The 22880-nt window shown below is 42.3% G+C and overlaps 1 protein-coding gene across 1 annotated transcript in view; it reads right to left on the reverse strand.

Annotated features, from left to right (window-relative positions):
- The window catches only part of col5a3a (collagen, type V, alpha 3a), a 100900-nt gene that overhangs the window by 17102 nt on the left and 60918 nt on the right, over positions 1–22880 (reverse strand). Inside the window, exons 41-60 of the mRNA XM_056287525.1 lie at positions 22765–22818; positions 22454–22561; positions 22027–22134; positions 21835–21888; positions 21568–21621; positions 19624–19731; positions 16535–16588; positions 15177–15230; positions 5985–6038; positions 5634–5687; positions 4999–5106; positions 4845–4898; positions 4178–4231; positions 3882–3935; positions 3145–3198; positions 1128–1235; positions 637–690; positions 411–464; positions 200–307; positions 50–103 (exon numbers count right to left, since the gene is read on the reverse strand). Coding sequence (XP_056143500.1) covers positions 50–103; positions 200–307; positions 411–464; positions 637–690; positions 1128–1235; positions 3145–3198; positions 3882–3935; positions 4178–4231; positions 4845–4898; positions 4999–5106; positions 5634–5687; positions 5985–6038; positions 15177–15230; positions 16535–16588; positions 19624–19731; positions 21568–21621; positions 21835–21888; positions 22027–22134; positions 22454–22561; positions 22765–22818 — 1404 coding nt within the window. The remainder of the gene's footprint in view (positions 1–49; positions 104–199; positions 308–410; positions 465–636; positions 691–1127; positions 1236–3144; positions 3199–3881; positions 3936–4177; positions 4232–4844; positions 4899–4998; positions 5107–5633; positions 5688–5984; positions 6039–15176; positions 15231–16534; positions 16589–19623; positions 19732–21567; positions 21622–21834; positions 21889–22026; positions 22135–22453; positions 22562–22764; positions 22819–22880) is intronic.

The raw sequence follows: 22880 nt of genomic DNA on the forward strand, positions 1-22880 counted from the left end.
CTGGGTACTGTAATTATTAAAGGCAGATAATAGGATGGGGACTACTTACAGACAGACCAGGTGGTCCCGGTGGGCCATTAGGGCCATGTGGGCCAACCACACCCTACAGAACAAGAACAAGAATGGTTTTATCTTTTAGAAACTAAACAATCACTACTTTATCTGATAGGCTTTAATGTATCCAATGAGTCAGATGTACCAAATCTCCTTTTGGCCCTCGAGTGCCCTGGATCCCTGGCAGGCCCCGGTCTCCTTTCTCTCCATGTTCCCCCGGGGGCCCGACCAGACCTATCATTCCACCGTGGCCCTGCAGAGAGAGACAGACCTCATCACCATGAAGTCTCAGCCTTTAGACTACGATGGCAGATTGCCTCAATATCGCTCAAGTGCTAATCAAGTACGAGGATCACCTTATCACCCTTCATTCCAGGGTCTCCTTTCAATCCTGGAAGTCCCGGTGGTCCCTGGGAATTATATGAGGTTCATCAGTGGGTCACAACAATAGTTAAGACATCATATAAAAAACATGCTTTGATTGAGTTGGGTTTGGGCTTAAAACGGTACCCAGCTTTTTTATCTGCGATAACCGTTCTGTTGTGTGTCAGGTGTCATAATGAGTGAACATGAGCATCTTACTAGTGGCCCTGGAGGTCCAGTCTGTCCTGGTGGCCCAGTTAACCCTTGCTCACCCTGGAAAGCAAACACAGTTTAGAATTAGTCTACACAGAATATGATGAAACTGAATAACGGCACAAAAAAAAAAACTGATCTACTTCTATCTATCTACTGGACGTTGATCATTGTGTGGGCTTCCTTAAATGTAGGTTTTTCTAAACTCAATAATGGCACTGCACATGTGTAAAACCCATCAGCCAAGAAGACCACCTAGGTTAGTTTTCTTGTCCTATTGTACATAGTCTTCTTGTTTGTTTTACTTCTTATGTGCATTTAAACATGCTTTAAACTGGTTGTACTTTGAGACTTGTTCTTGATGAAAGGTAGGTTATAAATAAAATCACGCATTATGCCTTATTACTATTATGTTATGTTTATTTATGACATCAAACTTACATAACATTAGACTATACACCGATGTGTACTGAGATAGTGCTGGAGTGTGTACTGACCGCAGGGCCTGGGATGCCTCTGAAGCCTTCTGGACCAGAGTTTCCTGGATGTCCTTGGGGTCCCACTGGGCCTGTTCTCCCCACTTGACCCTCACCTCCTATTGTTCCCTGCAGAAAAACAGGGAGAAAGAAAGACAACAAGGTATTAGGAACAAAACTGAATTTTTAAAAAATTTATTTAACCTTTATTTAACCAGGAGGATCCCGTTGAGATTACAAACCTCTTTTTCAAGGGAGACCTGGCCAAGATAGGCAACAAGATAGGCAGCACAGATACAAAATCCCTCAGTTGCAAAATTACACATTTGAAAACACAAACAAAAGACAAAAAAAAATTAGAAAAAAAGTAAATTACAAGCAGATTATAAAAAACAGGTATATGTTGTGAAATCAGCTTCTATTACTCTCAATTTGGGTTGAAAATGGCTCAGTGAGATTAACTCTGTAAATTTCCAGTCATTCTGCAACATATTCCAGGTTAAAGGTACAGAATGAACAAAAGCCTTTTTACCCAATTCAGTGGGGGCATATGGAACAGAAAACAGCACAGTCAAGAGAACGAAAGGAGTAAGGGCCAGCACTTATCCATGCAATTAAGTCACAAATGTAGGAAGGCAGTAGACCGAAGATTGCCTTATATATAAAAGTATACCAACGACTGAGCCTTCGAGTGGCCAGAGCAGGCCATCCCACCTGAGCATACAACTCACAGTGATGTGTCAATGATTTGCAATTAGTAATAAATCTCAAAGAAGAATGGTACGCAGTGTCTAATGCGCGGAGACATTGAGCAGAAGCATTCATATACAAAAGATCTCCATAATCCAACACAGGTAAAGAGGTGGCAGCAACAAGTTGCTTTTTTACATTTAAAGAAAAACATTGAGGTCAATCAATTAACTGATCAACAAAACCAACAAACATACTTACGTAGGAGTACATACATAGTACCCACTTATCTGGATATCCTCTGGATGTAGTCACTTTTTGTGTAATTCTGCATTTTATTGTTGTTTTTTTTCTTTCATCCTGTTTGGCATCTGTGTGTATTGTGTCAGCCTATTTGTCCCCGTTACTGTTTGGTCTCATGTGGAGTCACGTCAGCAGAAAGGCCCCCTTTTTTGACCAATCTGCATTGATTATGAATGAGATGCTGTAAACCTCTTCGAGTGATGGTCACCCAGAAACCCTTTCTCTGCGTCGCGGTGCAGGGACGTTTGTGTGCACCTCAGATGGGAGAGGCCTTGTGCATACACAGAATGTATGTGTGCTTGAGTGTTATACAAGTATGTTGATGGGCAGCGTTGAAGGAAAAAAAGGATGCTCCAATTCATTTCAATAGAAAACCCTCACATCGGCTGCATCTAACCTTTAGTTGAAATGTGCCTACTTGACGGACCGTGACTCCTCATACAACTGTTCTGTTCACAGGCGTTGACACTCTTACAGACTAAAACATTTTCTCGTGGGAAAAGATTTTTACTTGACTTGGAGAGCAGAGCTAAATACAGCGCCTTTCATATCTGACAGGCGTCAGCTGGCGCTTTTGGTGCGTGCTCCAGACTGCACTCGACTCAAGTCATTTGACTCACTCCTCTGCTTCTGTGCTGGTGTGTGCTGAAGTCAAGGCAAAAGGGGTTGGGGTTGAGGTTTACGCCAGTTGTATACAAACCCTGGTTCAGGGAAGGGGCAAGTGAATGTCTGAGAATGCCTATGTGTGAGCGCTGATGGGCAATAGCAGGTTAGGTGGCCAGTGCATAACAACTCCAACTTAACAGACAGTAGAAAAACATTACCAGCTAAAAAAAAGTGCTAGACTTAAACAAATAAATAAAAACATCAATTGCAATTATAAAAGTTGAAATAAACATTAACAGCACCAAAATAAAAACGGTCTCAAAATAAAAACAAGGGCTGAAAAAAAAAAGGTTTTGTTATCAGCCGCTTGAAAACCTAGACAGTACTGAAGGCTGTTTTTGACACACTTGTTATGGTGAGTGTGATCTATAATCTTTACCTTGGCTCCCTTCATTCCTTGCTTCCCTTCTTTTCCTGCAGCTCCTATGTGACCCTGGATGGAAAAAAAGTTAACGCTCAGATGAAAAAAATGTGTAGAGGACATGAAAACTCTGCATTAACATTAGCCTTGTAAATGGCCAAAAATATGTTTGTTCTTATCATGGTAAAGAAGCAGAGATTATTAAAATCCAATAATAATAATAATAATGATACAAACAACAATAATAATAAAAGCCCAATTCAATCAAAACACATGATCAATACTATTATTATCACTATCCCATCCATCCATTATCCAAGCCACTTATCCCAATTGGGGTCACAGGGATGCTGGAGCCTATCCCAGCAGTCCCTGGGCAGCAGGTGGGGAGACACCCTGGACAGGCCGCCAGTCCATCACAGTGCCGACACATTCACACCTAGGGACAATTTAGTATGGCCGATTCACCTGACCTACATGTCTTCGGGCTGTGGGAGGAAACCGACACACCCAAAGGAAACCCACGCAGACACAGGGAGAACATGCAAACTCCACACATAAGACGACCTGGGATGACCCTCAAGGTTGGACAACCCTAGGGTTCGAACCCAGGACCTTCTTGCTGTGAGGTGATTGTGCGAACCACTGGGCCACCGTGCTGCCTATTATCATTATTGTTGTTGTTATTACATGCCTCTATGCACAAACATACACATAACATACATGTTCAAACATGTCAAGAGGAGCACACTCACCCTGCGCCCTGGGGGTCCAGAAGGGCCTGGTTCTCCAGAGGCTCCTGGGGGTCCCTGCAAAGAACAGAACAAAGGGTTAAAGTTGAAACAGAAGCACAATCCTCAGTAAAAAAGACAAAGAGATAAAAACACAGCAGCAATGATGAATAAGTAAAACCTCTCACTATGTGACAGAGAACAAAGTGCACAGCCAAGCCTACATGACTGTTGGGCGACCAGAGAAAATAAAGTTACTGGTGTTCTGTCAGTTGAGCCCATGGATGTCAAAAGCAGGCCTTAATTAAGGTTGCACTCACTGCCTTGCCAGGCTCTCCACTGTCACCCTTAGCCCCTGGTGCACCGTCCACTCCCTGGAAAACAAACATGAGACAGGTTAAAAATGAAACAACAAATGACAATTCTCATTTGTAATATTTAAACTACAATATTTTTGATGATCGCCATTTCTTCATAAAATTCTGACACCTATAGTAATACCTGGTAATTAACGCAATGGTTGACCAATCCAAACCTCAGAAGTCCATATTTAAAAAGAGCCACCAGTATTACATCAGCACTTTTCCAAATGCTAAACAGAAAAACCATGGTTGAACATTGATTTTAGCTATTTAAGTAGTATCTGTTGGTAAAGATCTTCTATGAGCTTGGTCTGCCATATCTGCTAGTAAACCACAACAATACTGGTCCTTACTCAAACTCGCTGTTACTAGCATTCTTCTATAATCGGCTACTATGTAGAAGATGCAAATCTCTATTGTATCTAACTCTACCTAGGACATTCCTGTCTGACGGGAACCATGAAAATAACCATCACAAAAGCATCCATGATTGGAAAATTCATTGATAAGCTGCTGTGTTTAAAATGCCAGCAGCACTAAGCATCAAAAAGGAAATTTGTTTGCCATGTGAATATTCAGGTTTGTAGCCTGAATACATTTTAGTACTAGCAACAAGATAGCTCACATTAATGCCTGGTTCTCCAGAGGGTCCCGAGTCTCCAGGGAAGCCAATTGGACCCTATGGACAGCAGAAGGTAGTTAGAGACCAAATTAATTGGTGTGATGACATGAGATCACTGACAGGTCACCATAAACAGCCGGAAGGGGGGGAGACTCACAAGGTTGCCTTTGGATCCATCCTCCCCTGGCAGACCTCTGGATCCAGGAGGTCCGGCTGCCCCGGAGGGACCAGAGTCACCCTTCTCTCCCAGCTCACCATTAGCACCCTAGGGAGCACCGGAGGTGAATAAACCATGATTAGAAAATAGGGATAAAATTGCCCTTCCATATAATTAGTCGTCCTCCTTCAGCATTTGTCAGTGAATGTCAAAACCGTTAGCTCAAATGTACATGTACTGTGTTTGCTGCTGAAACGCTACACATTAGATTCCCCCTCTTGAAAATGACAAGAATCTCAAAGTAGTAGCCTGTAACCCAGCTGTAACCCATAACATATTGTGCTATTTGTAGACATAGTACAGATAGCTGCACAATAAACTCTGCACCACGCACCTACTATGTGGGCTTGCACACATCCTTGGGTCAAGAGAATCAAGTCTTGGACTTAAGCTGCATGAATTCTTTCTCAAATAAATTCATACCAACACTTCTCATGTGTTTGATTTGTATCTTTTCTCAGAACAAAACTCTCGATAATAATCTACAGTCTACACTGAGACAGGAGGAGAGAGGAAGAGGTTCAGAGAAAATATGAGTGGGCTTTCGGTTGGGGTGGAGGTGGGATTCGACTCACAGCAACACCAGGCTCTCCAACTGTTCCTGGGTCTCCAGCCTCTCCATCTTCTCCCTATGAATGAGGACACACTATATGAGATGCCAAAAAACCTTGGACTGTACACATACTCTCACACAGGCTCACACCACTCATCCAAACACACAGACACACATCCGCAGAAACACAGACACACACCGCACACTTAAACACACACGCAATCTTGCACACACACAAACACACACAAATCCATACACATATGCATGTGCACATGCACGTGTACACACACATATACACACACGAAAAATATACACATGTATATGGATACTATGACTAGAGACACTCTCTTAATGTTGTTGCTGAAAAACTGACCTTCTCTCCAACAAGCCCAGGCTGACCGACTCCGCCAGGCATACCAGGTGTGCCCTGTGGCATGAGAGTGGAGAACAGCTTGAACACAAACAGCATAAAACTAGACAGGACTTGAAATATTTATTTGATTTTTTTTTGCAAAATCAAGTTTCCTGGTGTGGTATTTTTAACTCTTTTGTCAGCAGTTCTGTTTACACCAAGCTGAAACTGGAGTGGCAATGTAACAACACAAGCAAAGAATATTGGGCGTGAAGGTTTCTACGTGGCTTGGATCTGAATCACACGGTCGGGGTGTGTTTTTCCTCTCCTCTCTCTCTCTCATTGTTTGCTCGTCTGCATGGATGTGTGTCTGTGTGTGTGTCTGCACTCACGCGTGTGCGTTTGCTAGTAAATTACGGTGGTTGTCTTGAGACCGAGCCAGTAAAAAGCATGTCTTCGGTAGAGTGCACAAAAAGCGGAAGCTGTGTTACAAACACACAACACCCCTGCTGTCAGTTCCTCTCCTCTCTGCATCCCCCTCCTCTGCCATCCCGCTTTGCTCTCTCCTGCCATTCTTGTTTAATCCATTTATGGATCCCACCGTCTCTTGCACCCCTCTATTTCCATGCCGCACGTGGTGGAGTGAATAAAGTGGCTCTTTGAGACTCACTGCTGAATAATTGACTGGTTTGAGAGGCTGTCGAGAGATGGCCATTACCAGAGGTAAATATAACCACCTCTCAGAGATGATAGTCTAATATTCCTTAATGATTCATACAGTGGTAAATATAACTTCCTACCCAGGATTATATTCTGATACTTTTTAATAATTCAACCTTAAAAAGCAAGCAGAGGGAGGGAGGAAGGAAGGTTGGTTGGATATGAAGAGACGATGCACACAGAGGTGGGGGGTGGTCAAGGACGTATACACAACACTGGGCTAAAGTTGCCTGAGGAACAGCCTATTTGCCCTCTTTGGCTAAGCTGCCCCTCTGGTAGAAAGAAGATAATAATTGTTTTATTTTTGTGGCTGCAGCTGCGGAAATACGAGTAGCCCATAATTGCTAAAGTTAGAGCAAATTAAATCGCCATATCATAAAATCTTTTATTGCTTTTTGATAGGCGTGCCTCTCTGGGACAAAGAGATGGGCCAGGCTAGAGTTGTTAAAAAAAAAAACTGTGACCCAAAGCAATGTCCTATGTCCTGTCATGTGATGCTGTAGCATCCAAACTTGGTATTGTTGACGTTATGTGAGGGCTCTGGGTAATTCTTTTGAAATTGTGGAAATGATTAACGACGAATGGTATAACCAACGTGATTCCCTGTGAATAAAAATCTCCACATATGCTTACAAACAATGCACAGCTTGTCACGTTTGCATCAGGTTGCGCAATATTGCCTTATACTATGCTATCAAATGAACAAATCTTAGCTAGTTAGCTAGCTAGCTGGCTAAAATATAGGCAGCAGGCCACATTTAAGATAATTCTCCTGTTACAGCTGTTAAGTTCTGTAGAGATATGGGGAGCTGATGGTTTTGACTGTTGAATCATGCTAGATTAAATATTGTGGAAGCTGGAGTATCAAATCTAATCTAATGTCTTTATTTGGAACATGCAAAATAAAATAAAAAATGACCGAGCATAAATCAATTAAAAAAAACAAATAATAAGAATAATTCAACAAGAATTCTCCTTAGAGAATCCAACAAATATATGTTTGAAAAGGAGCAGGAGGAAGTTACTAATTATACTTTCCTGCCCCTCTCTAATGCTCAATTAATAAACCTAAATAATAAACTTAGTTTTTCACACATCAGAGTGTCACTCTCAATATCTCAGAATGACTCAATAAAGAAAATAAAAGCAATAAAAAAATTTTTTTTTAAAACCCCCCAAAAAACAATAATGATTTAAAAAATAACAATAACAGCATCCACCATGGGTGTCACGGTCATGAGAAAGGCAAAACCTCCTTCTCATCCTTTTACCTCTTCAAAACAATTTTTTGTACCTCTTTTTGAATTGATTTAAACTTGTGCTTTCCCTGAGTTCTTCATCTAAACCATTCCACAAACTTACCCCACAATTTGAAATACACATACTTTTGTGAGTGCTACGAACACAGTGTTTCTTAAAATTAAATTTTCCTCTCAAATTGTACCCCCCCCTTCTATCTGAGAACAGTTGTTGTATGTTGCCATGAAGTAGATTATATCTTCCTTTGTACAACATTTGTGCAGTCTTAAATCTATCAGATCCATGAACTTCATAGCCCGTGAATATAAAAAGTTTATTAGTGTATTCCCAATATCCTACAATGTTTACTACCCTTATTGCTCTTTTTTGTAATATACATAACGATTGTAGGTTGCTTTTGTAGGTGTTCCCCCATACCTCCACACCATAATTCAAATATGGCAATACAATTGAACAATACAGAATGTACAATGCTTTATGATCCAGAATGTGCCTTGCCTTTCCCAGAACTCCAATGCTCTTTGCCATTTTTGTTCTCACGAATCTTATATGAGGCTTCCAGATTTTATGGTCAAGTATCACACCCTCAAATTGATTTTCATATACTCTTTCAATGGTAATATTGCTGATCATTAATTCTACTTGTGTGTCTATTTTACGATTTCCAAATAACATGAACTTAGTTTTGTTCATATTTAACGATTATTTGTTTCTGTCAAAACACATTTTTAATTTCTTAATTTCAGCTGTGATCAACTCCAAAAGTGGCTGTAAATTCTCCCCGCAACAAAAAATGGTTGTGTCATCCACAAATAAAATGAATTTCAATAGACTTGATACCTTACCTATATAATTTATATACAGAACAAACAATTTAGGGTCTAATACTGACCCCTGTGGGACTTCACAAGTCCATGCATGTTGATTTGTAGTCATCTATCGTGACAAATTGTTGTCCGTTTCCCATATAAAATTTTCAGCCAATTTAGCCCCACCCCTCTGATACCATACCTTATCCTTTTATTAAGTAATATTTCATGGTCAGTTATATCAAGCACTTTTTAAATCTCCCGCTACATACTTCTTGTTATTAATACAACTAGTTATTTCTTCTATTAGCCCCATTAATGCTATTGATGTTGATCTGTTTGATCGGAACCCATACTGACTGTCTGACAACAATTTATGTTTCTCAATAAAATGATCCAACTTGCAATATAGAGTTTTTTTCCAAACTCTTAGAGAACTGGGAAAGTAAGAACACAGGCCTGTACTTGGTAGAGTGATGTCTATCCCCAGCTTTATGTCGTTGGATAACTTTAGCAATTTTCATATTGCATGGAAATGTTCCAGTGTACCAGTTTTGAAAGACAAGTTTAAGATACCATCAATGACTTTCTTAATTAAAGTCATATCAGTTCCATTACAGTCAGTCAATGTTTCGTTCTTACTCTTGCTAACAATATCAATGATTTCCTTTCCTTCTACAGCTCTCAGAAAGATTGAGCTTTGAATTCTATCTCCATAATCCTCAATAGCCACCACCTCATTTGGCTGTGGGTCATCAATTTCTTCTGCCAGTTTTGGTCCCACACTTACAAAAAAATTTGTGAAGCCCAGTTACCACATCATTGATATTATTTATAGTTGTATCATTGTCCATGAAATACTGAGGGTAACGTGTGTTTGTTGACCCAGTTCTAATAATGTTATTTAATACTCTCCATGTGCTCTTGATATTGTCGTTGTTTTCCTCTAACATTTTGTTATAATGTTCCTTCTGACATATTCTCATAATATTAATTAACTTTTTATATCTTTGTATCTATTTTTTGCCTCTACTGTTCTACATTTTATGAACTATCTATAAAGAGAATTATTTTTTTTAAAGGCATTTTGCAGTCCCTTTGTAATCCACCATCTATCCTAAGTTTTGCTTCCTGTTGTATTTTATTGGGCAGTTTTTGTCGTATAGTCTTATAAATATATTGGGAAATGTATTATAGGCTTTGCCAATGTCATTTTCCTCATATACTTTTTTCCAGTTTTGTTCTAATAATTCATTTCTAAATGTACCCATTGCTTCCTCCATTCTCACTCTCCTGTATTTAATCACATTGTCTTCCTTAGCCTTCAAATTATCACAGCCATAGATCACAAAAACTGGCAAATGGTCACTTATATCATTCATTAACAACCCACTCACTATATTGTTATCCATATTATTTGAGAATATGTTGTCTATTAGAGTGGCACAGTGTGATGTTATTCTGCTAGGTTTTGAGGTTGTTGGATAAAGACTCATGCATCGACAGACTCGTCAGTCAATTTGTGCTTGTTGGGATTCAGCAAATCTATATTAAAATCCCCACAAATAAACATAACCTTCTGATCTGACAGAGCAAACATTTCATCCATCCTTTCCTTAAACATTTTAATGCTGGATCCAGGTGCTCTGTACACACAACTAACAATTACATCTTTCCTTTTTTTCCATGTACATTGATCTTCCTATTATTCATGTAATTTAAGTCATATCCATCCATCTCAAAATCCACCCCTTGTGGGGAAGAGGGCAGTGTGAACTCACGTTTGCAGCGGCCTCACCCAGTACCGGTGTGGGAAGATAGCGGAGCGAACTTATGTTTGAGTTGGCCTCACTCAGTACCATCCATGCAGTGTCATTGTCCACATCTGCATGTAGGTTTGTATCGTCATTTGATGGCTGGGAGAGCTGGTGCTCGATCGGCTGGGGGAGCTTGGTCTACTGTGTCCTGTGGAACCAGGGACCACGGCCATGCCCGGAGCTGCACCCGAAGAAGAAACACCGAGGGCAGTCTGACAGGACGCGGAAGCGGGGCAGGCTAAGCTAACTGCTAAACCATGTAGACCGGCAGTTCTGAAAGTCATCCTGGCTGGCATTCATTCTCTTTGACAGTGATTTTTTTTTTTTTGTAGTTTGATGTATGTGTTCTTGTAATTTTTGGATGTGTTTTTGTCTTTGTGTTGCACTGCTGTGGGTTGGGGGAAACGATATGTTGGTTCAGTTCATGTACTTGCGTATATGAAATGAAAAATAGTGTTCCTGATTACAATCAAATTGATAGATGGCTGTGATAAGCTCAAGACACAAACTCATTTGCAATAGTTGCAATAACAAGTTAACTTACACTAACAGCAGAGTTTTTTAAATTTCATTATTCTTTAAAATGTAAAATAATATACAAATATAAAATTGATTTGTGGCTAGTTCAATGACCATATTTTACACCATTCAGGTACATGCTGATGGGTGACACCTTAAATCGCGGTGGGGTGGGGGAGTTCCCCTTTTTTTCAGGTTAGAGCAACAGCCCCTCAAAATGTCTGTGCACATCCCTGGGTGTGGTGTGTAAGGGAGCGTTGTTGTTCAGTTTTGACTTTTTTGTTTTGCTGTACGTTAGGACCGGCGAAAAACACCCCTCTTCTCATGGTGCTACAGTTCCAAATATTTCATTAAAACGTTGAAGAGTTGATAAACTTGTAACCTCCTAAATGTATTTATGAAAAAAAAACATGATGGGTGGGCATCTTCCTAAAAGGTTTAGGGTTAGCATTACCCTAAGGTGATTTTGATTTTAAAATGGTGGCAAGCGTGGCAGTGCACCTTGCGTCGTCATTCTATATCTGAGATGGCGCCATAATGGCTTGCATGCTGTGTTGCTCCTGTTCCTGTACCACCTTGCCCACTTTGTAGTGAAAGATCTGCAGATACACCTAGCTTCTTAGATGACCTTTTGAAAATATTTTTAGACAATCTCACACTTTCTACTTTTACAATGTTTTTTTGTACCTGGCAGTTTTTGGCTGGACCAGCCCTACAACCACGAATGTCGCTGAGTGATCATGTTTCGAGTGACAGACTGAGTGACCATGTTTTGAGTGACTGACTGAGTGATCATGTTTCGAGTGACTGACTGAGTGATCAGGTTTGGAGTGACTGACTGAGTGATCATGTTTGATGCGATTGGACCACTGAATCAGGTGACCAACGATGTCCCTGAAGTTACACGATTGTGTGGCAGGTAGATATCGCACGCTAATGAACAGCTTATATTGCTGCTTGTGGATACAACTGAAATGCTAAGAACAGAATATTTTGCTGCTCTTTCCACATCTGTTTATGCACTGGAACAGTCCACTATAGAGCAGAGTGGGAAAGAAAACAGCTCTCCATACACCGAGAGGCATGAGGGAGCGCACACAGTTAAAACACCCCAAATAACAATCACTCTGACAAAACACTTGATACGGAGTGGGTCCTAAAACAACGAGAGACATCCGCAGATAGAAACAGAGGAAAGAGGAGGAGGAGTTAACAGATAATTAGAATAGGTCAGGTGAATCGGCTGTACTAAATTGTCCCCAGCTATGAATGTGTGTGTGTGTGTGTGTGTGTGTGTGTGTGTGTGTGTGTGTGTGGTGTATGTTGGCCCTGTGTGATGGCTTGGCGGCTTCTCCAGGGTGTCCCCACCTGCCGCCCAGAGACTGCTGGGATAGGCTCCAGCATCCCTGTGACCCTGAGAGCAGGACAAGCGGGTCGGATAATGGATGGATGGATGGATAATTACAATTAAATTAAGTTCTCTTTCAAATCAATCAGATATGGGTGGAAAGTAGTGTTAATGTAGTTTAACTAACTCATGTGATATGCTACTTCAGTATACTTTAACGACAAATATTACTGGGACCAACACAGAAAATTGCAAATGAACATTTAATTTCAAGGAATTCACATTTTAGACACGACCACTAACTATCCCTGTAACAAATTGGCCACAGTTTCGGGGCATCTGGGTGGCATGGCAATCTATTTCGTTGCCTACCAACACGGGGATCGCCAGTTCGAATCCTCATGTTACCTCTGCCTTGGTCGGGTGTCCCTACTGTCACAATTGGCCGTGTCTGTGAGCGGGAAGCTGGATGTGGGTATGTGTCCTGGTCGCTGCATTAACGCCTCTGGTTGGTCAGGGCACCTGTTCAGGGGGGAGGGGAAACTTCGGGGAATAGTGTGATCCTCCCATGCACTATGCCCCTGTGGCAAAACTCCTCACTGTCAGGGAAAAAGAAGCAGCTGGCAACTCCACATGTATCGGAGGAGGCATGTGGTAGTCTGCAGCCCTCCCTGGATCGGCAGAGGGGGTGGAGCAGCGACCAGGACGGCTCGGAAGAGTGTGTGTGTGTGGGGGGGGGGTCCAAAAAACAAAAACAAAACAAAAACAAATTGGCCACAATTTCAAACATTGAACATGCCCGGTCCAGCCATATATTAGGGTTTGACCTAGTCTTGTTTTTATGTCAGCAACTCACAAAGTCAAACTACTTGTATTTGCAAACTTACATGACAAACAATAAAACTTTGCTTTACTTGACTTGTATCGGTACAGCAACACGCTCTCGCTCACTGATTAATTAGTATAACTCATACTGATGTGAAAATGTATGGTGTGGGGTATGAGCACTCTGTCTCCACTTTTTTTCACTCATTTTATTATACTCAAATTAAGGATTTGTATTATCCTCTCTCTGCTGAGTGAGTTATACTGCATTCAGATCCATCCATTATCCAAGCCGCTTATCCGAATTCAGGTTGTGGGATGCTGAAGCCCATCCCAGCAGTCATTGGGGGGCAGGCGGAGAGACACCCTGGACAGGCCGCCAGTCCATCACAGGGCCAACACACACACACACACACACACACACACACACACACACACACACACACACACACACACACACACACACACACACACACACACACACACACACACACCTAGGGACAATTTAGTATGGCCGAGTCACCTGACCTACATGTCTTTGGACTGTGGGAGGAAACCGGGGCACCCGGAGGAAACCCACGTAGACATGGGGAGAACATGCAAACTCCACACAGAGGATGATCTGAGACGACCCCCCAAGGTTGGACTACCCCGGGTCTTGAACCCAGAACCTTGTTGCTTTGAGGCGACCGTGCTAACCACTGCGCCACCCTGCCACCCTGCATTCAGATCCCTCTTGTATAATTTAAAAGTTACATGGCTATAAACTGGAAAAAAAACTTTTCTTAATTCCCAAATTAGTTCATAATTAACTGCCGCAGTCTTTCAAAAACCAAATTAACACCGTCAGACTAGCTCGACTAGAACGGAGCATCTGCTACATTACCACAATACTAGTCAGACACATTGAACCACCATAGCTGCCACTTTCATTCCAGCGTTTGCTCTTCTTTGCGTCTTCATGTGAATAATACACTGATCATTTTGCCTTTTATGCACAATCCAAAGAACTTTAGAGATGAGCTTTACCTTAGAAAATATCTTCTACATATCTGGAGAAGTGATCTTAAATTCACTTTTTACTCAGATCGGCTGGCCTATTGCCCTCGTCTAATTTGTTGTGAAATGATCCGATAACTACTCAGGCTTTCATGACTAACATTATAATGCTTGACATGTAAGTCAAAAACTGATGCAGCAATTACACTAACTGATAGAATTGCACAAAAATATGATATTAATATACTCATAATGAGAAACCCAATAGTAATATAATAAGAATGATGAGTTTTGCATATATATTAGCTACCATGCTTGGGGCATGAAATGCCTCATCCCATTAAGTGCTGATTTGTCCAGTTTGTTCATTTTCATATTACCGTGACCATTTTTAGAGCATTCTTTAAGTTTCTCCACACCGAGACAATAATGACTGGAATTAGGGCACATAAAGACAAGTTATCCTAAATAGGACTGAAGAAATTTGAATATTGTCATATTGTGATACATAGTTTTGTTGTCTAAATAATAAGAATCTATTCCCTGAAATTTCTCACAAAATTAGGTCTGAAATATTTAAGGAACAACATTTGAAAGCTACTTTTGGCTTGATGTTATACATTATATTACCAAACCAGTTCAACGTGGTGAACTTCAGCTGGATTCTTTAACTTGGTATCTTTGCATATGTAAGCAGATATCATGATATAGATCAATATCACATAAAATCCCTGATGATTATCGTGAATTATTTGAATCTCTGGATGAGGGATGGTCTGCCTTCTTAATACACCCTTCTGTTGCCCAACAGTATCGGGATACATTGAAATGGCAATTTGAATATTAATATTTTTATTTCCAACACTATGTGATAGAGCAATAGTAAAACACTGAATAGAGACACGCTGTACTCTACCTGTCCACCGATGGACCCCTGGGGGCCTCGTGGGCCGTGCTGTCCTGGGGGACCCTGCAGTGAGAGGAAGACATTTTTCATAGGGCCCTCACCGCTAATGATAACGGCACAAAAGATCATAAACACAAACATACAGTCAAGTCATGTGGGCCTATACACACACACACACACATACTAGCACACAAACAGACTCACACACATATACACCGTAGCCTGCTAAATTAAATGTGAGTGATAGAGCAAGCCAGGGTGGAGCAGCTCCCACAATGGCCCAAGTGTCTGCGATCATTAGTACCACAGTGACATGATGAAGACGTCCATGACAGGCCATTACCCTCAAAATGACACAGGCTCCAATTCCCCCTCTCTCTTCCTAATTTCTCTCTCTTTCTCTCTCTTTTCTTCTATCGCTCTATTCTTAATGAGGGACATCTAGCCTGTGAGATACAAGACCATCTTCTCTTAGCTACAGCCAAAATGAGAATACTGAAGTGTTGTTTGACTCCTCCATGTACCTCAATACAATGACAAGCAATTAATCCTGACTGCGCCGCGCTCCCAGTCTGAGCGGAGCAGATGTTGAGCCGAGCTCTGAAGCACTCTGAAGTCCTAGATAGCCTTGTGTTGTAAAGAGACAGAGACAGAGAGACAGACAAAATGCAGCAACAGAGAGAGGGAGAAAGAGATGGGAGGAAGAGAAAGACAGAGAGAGAGAGAGACAGAGAGAGAGTGAGAGAGAGAGAGACTGGAACTTGAGGAATACATACATATTCCTCTGCCAGAGATACTGAAGCATTAGAGGAGGAGAATCCTATGATCCACAACACTCACACATGAATGAAACCTCCCTACTGAGTTTTCTCTTTTTCTCTCTCGCTCCCTCTCTCTTTCTTGTTCCCTCTCTCTAACTTGCTCACTGCCTCCTTCTCTTTGTCTTGCTTCTGTTTTGATGGTTTCCCTCCCTAATCTGTCTGCGGAGAAGAGGGGCTGTAGAGTCTTGTTGAGCGTGTGCTCATGGTCGACGGCACTCCGAGATCACTGTCACAAAGGAGGATGCTCATTAGGCAGCCAAGGCTGAGGCTAATCTGATTAGCAGCTGTCACACCGCCTTCCTGCTCACAATCAGTGCCCCTCCTCTTCCTTGCTCTCCGTCGCTCCACTGCTTCCTCTCTCAGTCACTCTTTTCCCTTCTCCCTTTTCTTCTCTCTTTTTCCCCCCTCATGGGACCTCCATGTACTCTTTAGTAGTCCAATGTGTAAATTTGGGTGAATATCTCCCTGTTTTGGAAGCACTTCAGTGGACAGAGATTCAGATACTGTTGGCATGGAGTGATAGTGTATACTGAAACCTGTACTCACCATCAGACCGACGTGTCCACTCTCTCCTTTCTCACCTGGTGGTCCAGGCATTCCCTACAAATCCAAATATATTGTTAGCAGCACGGCTAATTGAGGAGCTAGAGACTACCGTATTTCCCGGATTATAAATTGCTGTTGTTTTTTTTGTTTTGTTTTTTTACTCATCTGGCTGGTCCTGCGACTTATATTCCAAAGCAATTTATACAATTTTATTTTGTCAGATAAATACACTGCATTTCAGCTACAGCCACTAGATGGCACTGTTTAATCTTGAGACGCCATTGAAAATACTGTACCGCCCATAAAAATTGAATGAGAGCAGAACGGACATTGAATTGTTTGCCGTGGCCATGTGAGTAGTTCAAAAGAAAATGGAGATTGTTAGTTGTTAAGGTACCAACATATGCCAGTGGGGCCGTAAATGTTCATACTACCCCACTCCTCGTTTGGTCGTTACTGCAAAACCTCACTTCAGTGAATCCACGACTTAAAAAAAAAAGAGTCCGCGACTGAAAGCAAGTTGGTTTATATGGAAGTTTATACAGAAGTTAGCCAGCTACAATGGTCATAGTTCTTTGCAATGGCAGCGGCTCAAATAAAAATGGTGGCGGCTCTGACCATCCTGCTATGTTGATTTGAATGGAAATGTCAATTCTACTGTCATTCAATTTCTACGGTACCACCATATAAATGTGACTTATATATGTTTTGTTCCTCACAAAAACGCATTTTTTTGCTGAGTGCGACTTATACTCTGGTGCAGCTTGTAGTCCGGGAAATACGTTATAATATATATATATATATATATATATATGTGTGTGTGTGTGTGTGTGCATGTAACTTTGTTAAAAAAGCACACTCAACAGTAGGGAAACTTCTCAACAAATAAGGAGCAAAATAATCCAATAATCCAGTGAGTCAAGTAAATTCTTTATGAGACAGTACAAGTCTGTTTCATGCCATAAGCAATCATCAGCTGTCAATATAGCTACTTGGGAAAGGACAAACCATTTACTGCATCGTCATGCACATTAGCGATCACGTGTTTTTGAATTTTTGAATGTCGCACCTCTCCCTTCCCCATTGGACATAGTGCACATGATGTGCATGACAGGGGAGTGCAGAAGACAGGTGAAGAAGAGAGTGCAGGCAAGGTGGAGTGGGTGGAGAAGAGTGTCAGGAGTGATTTGCGACAGAAGGGTACCAGCAAGAGTTAAAGGGAAGGTTTACAAGATTGTTGTGAGACCAGCTATGTTATATGGTTTGGAGACAGTGGCACTGATGAAAAGACAGGAGGCGAAGCTGGAGGTGGCAGAGTTGAAGATGCTAAGATTTTCCCTGGGAGTGACGAAGAAGGACAGGATTAGGAATGATTATATTAGAGGGACTGCTCAAGTTGGATAGTTTGGAGACAAAGCAAGAGAGGCAAGATTGAGATGGCCTGGACATGTGTGGAGGAGAGATGCTGGGTATATTGGGAGAAGAATACTGAATATGGAGCTGCCAGGGAAGAGGAAAAGAGGAAGCCCAAAGAGGAGGTTTATGGATGTGATGAGGGAAGACATGCAGGTGGCTGGTGTGACAGAGGAAGATGCAGAACACAAAAAGAAAAGGAAATGGATGATCTGCTGTGGCGACCCCTAACGGGAGCAGCCGAAATTATATATACACTACTGTTCAAAAGTTTGGGATCACCCAAACAATTTTGTGTTTTCCATGAAAAGTCACACTTATTCACCACCATATGTTGTGAAATGAATAGAAAATAGAGTCAAGACATTGACAAGGTTAGAAATAATGATTTGTATTTGAAATAAGATTTTTTTTACATCAAACTTTGCTTTCGTCAAAGAATCCTCCATTTGCAGCAATTACAGCATTGCAGACCTTTGGCATTCTAGCTGTTAATTTGTTGAGGTAATCTGGAGAAATTGCACCCCACGCTTCCAGAAGCAGCTCCCACAAGTTGGATTGGTTGGATGGGCACTTCTTTGAGCAGATTGAGTTTCTGGAGCATCACATTTGTGGGGTCAATTAAACGCTCAAAATGGCCAGAAAAAGAGAACTTTCATCTGAAACTCGACAGTCTATTCTTGTTCTTAGAAATGAAGGCTATTCCATGCGAGAAATTGCTAAGAAATTGAAGATTTCCTACACCAGTGTGTACTACTCCCTTCAGAGGACAGCACAAACAGGCTCTAACCAGAGTAGAAAAAGAAGTGGGAGGCCGCGTTGCACAACTGAGCAAGAAGATAAGTACATTAGAGTCTCTAGTTTGAGAAACAGACGCCTCACAGGTCCCCAACTGGCATCTTCATTAAATAGTACCTGTTAGAGCCTGTTTGTGCTGTCCTCTGAAGGGAGTAGTACACACCGGTGTAGGAAATCTCCAATTTCTTAGCAATTTCTGCTGCTGTAGCCCATCTGCCTCAAGGTTCGACGTGTTGTGCGTTCAGAGATGCTCTTCTGCATACCTCGGTTGTAATGAGTGGTTATTTGAGTTACTGTTGCCTTTCTATCAACTCGAACCAGTCTGGCCATTCTCCTCTGACCTCTGGCATCAACAAGGCATTTTCGCCCACAGAACTGCCGCTCACTGGATATTTTCTCTTTTTCGGACCATTCTCTGTAAACCCTAGAGATGGTTGTGCGTGAAAATCCCAGTAGATCAGCAGTTTCTGAAATACTCAGACCAGCCCGTCTGGCACCAACAACCATGCCATGTTCAAAGTCACTTAAATCACCTTTCTTCCCCATTCTGATGCTCGGTTTGAACTGCAGCAGATCGTCTTGACCATGTCTACATGCCTAAATGCATTGAGTTGTTGCCATGTGATTGGCTGATTAGAAATTTGCGTTAACGAGCAGTTGGACAGGTGTGCCTAATAATGTGGCCGGTGAGTGTATATATATATGATAAAAATATAATATGCATAAAAAGAAAGTGCCAGTCTTCGTTAGTGTAACCAACCATATATTCCATTGTACTGCGCCACATGGCAACATTGCTAACCACTCGACTAAAAAGGGTGACTCCTGGCAATCGGCCAGTGAGTTTTTAGTAGGTTACATTAGTGTGGACTTCTTACCTGCAGTCCAGCAGGCCCAGTTGCTCCCTTGAAGCCTCTTGATCCTTCATCTCCTTTGGCCCCATGCATTCCCTGCTGCCCACGAGGACCTGGCTCACCATCTGCACCCTGAAACATACAGACAGATCAGCACTCAATACAGACTGCAATACAAGCAAACCAATACCCCTTTCACACTGGCCAAAAACCCCCGCTAAAATCCACCTCACACTGGCCAAAAAACCCGCTAACATGGTCAATGTAACACTGACCACCAAAGGCGGATGTTAGCAGGTTTTTTTGGCCAGTGTGAAAGGGGTATAAGATGGCTTACACACATCGAGCACTCTGGGCCAGGTTTTTGCACAAGTTCAAATTTGTTGTCCGAAAATTTGCTGTGTTACAAAATACATAGGACCTGATGTTTTTTCCATTAAGTTTACATACCAATGCTGAAAACGTGGTCTGTCATGAGCATTTTTGGAACAGTTTCGGTTTTGTGCATCCATCAATATGTTGTCAGGGATTGTTGACTGGCATTCAAAGGCCTTTACAATACCCATGACTCTGATGACCCATGGCACTCTGATTTTACACTACTCCCTCTCTGGCCACAGATAGAGGACCCTCAGGTTGGAAAGGGACAGCATCAGCAGCCAATTGGCCTCAAAAAAAATCCCCCAATTGGGCTTTACTGGGGTGCTCTGGCACAGGCCCATGCACAGTGATGCTGTTTAAGAGGCTCAGCAGCCATTTAAAAACACACAAACAATTGAAAAACACCAGAGTTTAAAACCATCTTAAAAACAGCAAGATGTATGTAGGTTTTGTGATGGAAGAGCGCTGCTGTGTCTTTTCATACCCACAGCTCCCACTCCCTGCCTCTCCCTGGTGTGTTGTTATGTATGTTTGGGGTGTTAACCTATGCCGAGTCAGCCTGCGCTAAAAAACGCATTGTTGCCTGTTCGAATCCCTCTGCCTTGTTACCTCCGCCTTGGTCGGGCGTCCCTACAGACACAATTGGCCGTGTCTGTGGGTGGGAAGCCAGATGTGGGTGTGTCCTGGTCGCTGCACTCGCGCCTCCTCTGGTTAGTCCCCCCCCCCGAACAGGGGGGGGACTGGAAGGAATAGCGTGATCCTTCCGCACGCTATGTCCCCCTGGCGAAACTCCTCACTGTCAGGTGAAAAGAAGCGGCTGGTGACTCCACATGTATCGGAGGAGGCATGTGGTAGTCTGCAGCCCTCCCCGGATCGGCAAAGGGGGTGGAGCAGAGACCGGGACGGCTCGGAAGAGTGGGGAAATTGGCCAGGTACAATTGGGGAGAAAAGGAGGAAAAAGTAAAAATAAATAAAATAAATAAATAAAATGCATTATTGGAATGACTGGAAGTAGGAAATAGACAGGATCGCAACTTGTAAACAAATTCTCTCTCTAATGTCTCTTCAATTAAGTAGTTTACTGGTGAATTAATTCGGGTATTAGAACAATTCTCTCCAGAATGTTTCACTTTCCCACTAACTACAAATACCTGACTTTTTGTTGGAATGTACATTTCATCCAACAAGAGATCCAAGTTTCATAGAATTCTAACACCAGAGTTTGTGCGCCACCATGTTGTTTTGAGGAGATCGCACTGAGCCGGTCTCAAGCTGTCAAACCAACAGTACATAAAGTGGTGAACACGCTGTTATGCAGCTGTGTCTGTGTTGCTTGCTTTTTGTGAATCTGTGCTTTTGTGAATCTATCGATCTATCTATCTATCTATCTATCTATCTATCTATCTATCTATCTATCTATCTATCTATCTATCTATCTATCTATCTATCTATCTATCTATCTATCTATCTATCTATCTATCTATCTATCTATCTATCTATCTGTCTGTCTGTCTATCTGACTGACTGTCATTCTGTCTGTCTGTCTGTCTGTGTTATTTTCATAGAGCTCAGTCTGAAGTAACTTACATGTAGCCCAGGCTGGCCCACAGGTCCTTGAATTCCAGTCGGCCCTGGGGGCCCCTGGAAGAGCAGAAGAAAAGCTAAATTCACATTTACGTGTTGAGAGAAAAAAATATTAAACTCACCAGCAACCAGTACACCAGGAGGCCAAGTATGCAGGCCAACAGTTATTTCTCTGAATAATCCTGAAACAATTATGGACCAATTTGTCCTCTACCTCCTGGGGATTCAAGGAAATGATCTTATGACTAATAACATAAAATTCAAACTCACGGCTTCTCCTTTATCTCCTTTACTGCCCTTCTGGCCCGGTCCTCCTGTCTCTCCCTATATGCACACACACACACACACACACACACACACGCACACACACACACATGACCACAGGGAGGAAAATGACTGCACACATTTACAGACAATTTACATTAATGTGGATATTGCATGCTAGACGTGTTTCAAACCTACCTTGTCTCCATCCTCTCCTGGGGGCCCAGGGGGGCCCACAATCCCCGGCAGCCCAACAGGTCCCTGTTCCCCATCGCGTCCAGCAGGCCCAATTGTTCCCTTCTCTCCCTAGGAAACAGAAGGAAAAACAGCACCATTTAACAACTGCCACAATATTCATTATTTATGACTCATATTTTCTTAGTGACACTTTGATGAATGAATAATGCTACAAAGTAGACTTAAACACAAGAGAACACCCTTGCACACACACACACACACACACACAGGCAGATGTAAACCAGTACAAGCTTGCACTTCTCGCTCTAATAATGAGGCATACCGAGGTGAGAGCATATGTTGTTTGCAGTATTAATCATTGCAGGAGGGGACTGTACACTAAGTATGGACACTTGCATAAGAATACAAAGAAAAATGGAAATCTTACTGGCTCGCCCTTCTCTCCCATTGGCCCAGCAGGACCCACCCCACCAGGCCGTCCAGGCTGACCAATAGCACCAACTGTCCCAGCGGGTCCCCTCTCTCCGGTGGCCCCCTGAAAACGGTACCAAGTAGACGGAATAGTAGGTGAGCAAGTCCATTGAGTTACTGTTCATTTTGGTGCAGTGGTTGCCATCATTGATCACCATGGTAACGGAGTTCCCTCTCTGTACCTCCTAGCATCTTATGTGACATAGTGTGGAAGGAGGATGTGGAGAGGGGAGAGAGGCGAGAATAATATAAACCATTCCCACTTACAATTGGTCCGGGAACGCCAGGCGGGCCCTCTCCTCCCTTCAGACCTGCAGGACCCTGGAGAGACACGGGTACAACACAGAGACCACACAGTTAGGTGACAGCCGCAATCGTCAAGA

Source organism: Lampris incognitus, chromosome 10 (assembly GCF_029633865.1).
Source record: "Lampris incognitus isolate fLamInc1 chromosome 10, fLamInc1.hap2, whole genome shotgun sequence".
NCBI lineage: Eukaryota > Metazoa > Chordata > Actinopteri > Lampriformes > Lampridae > Lampris > Lampris incognitus.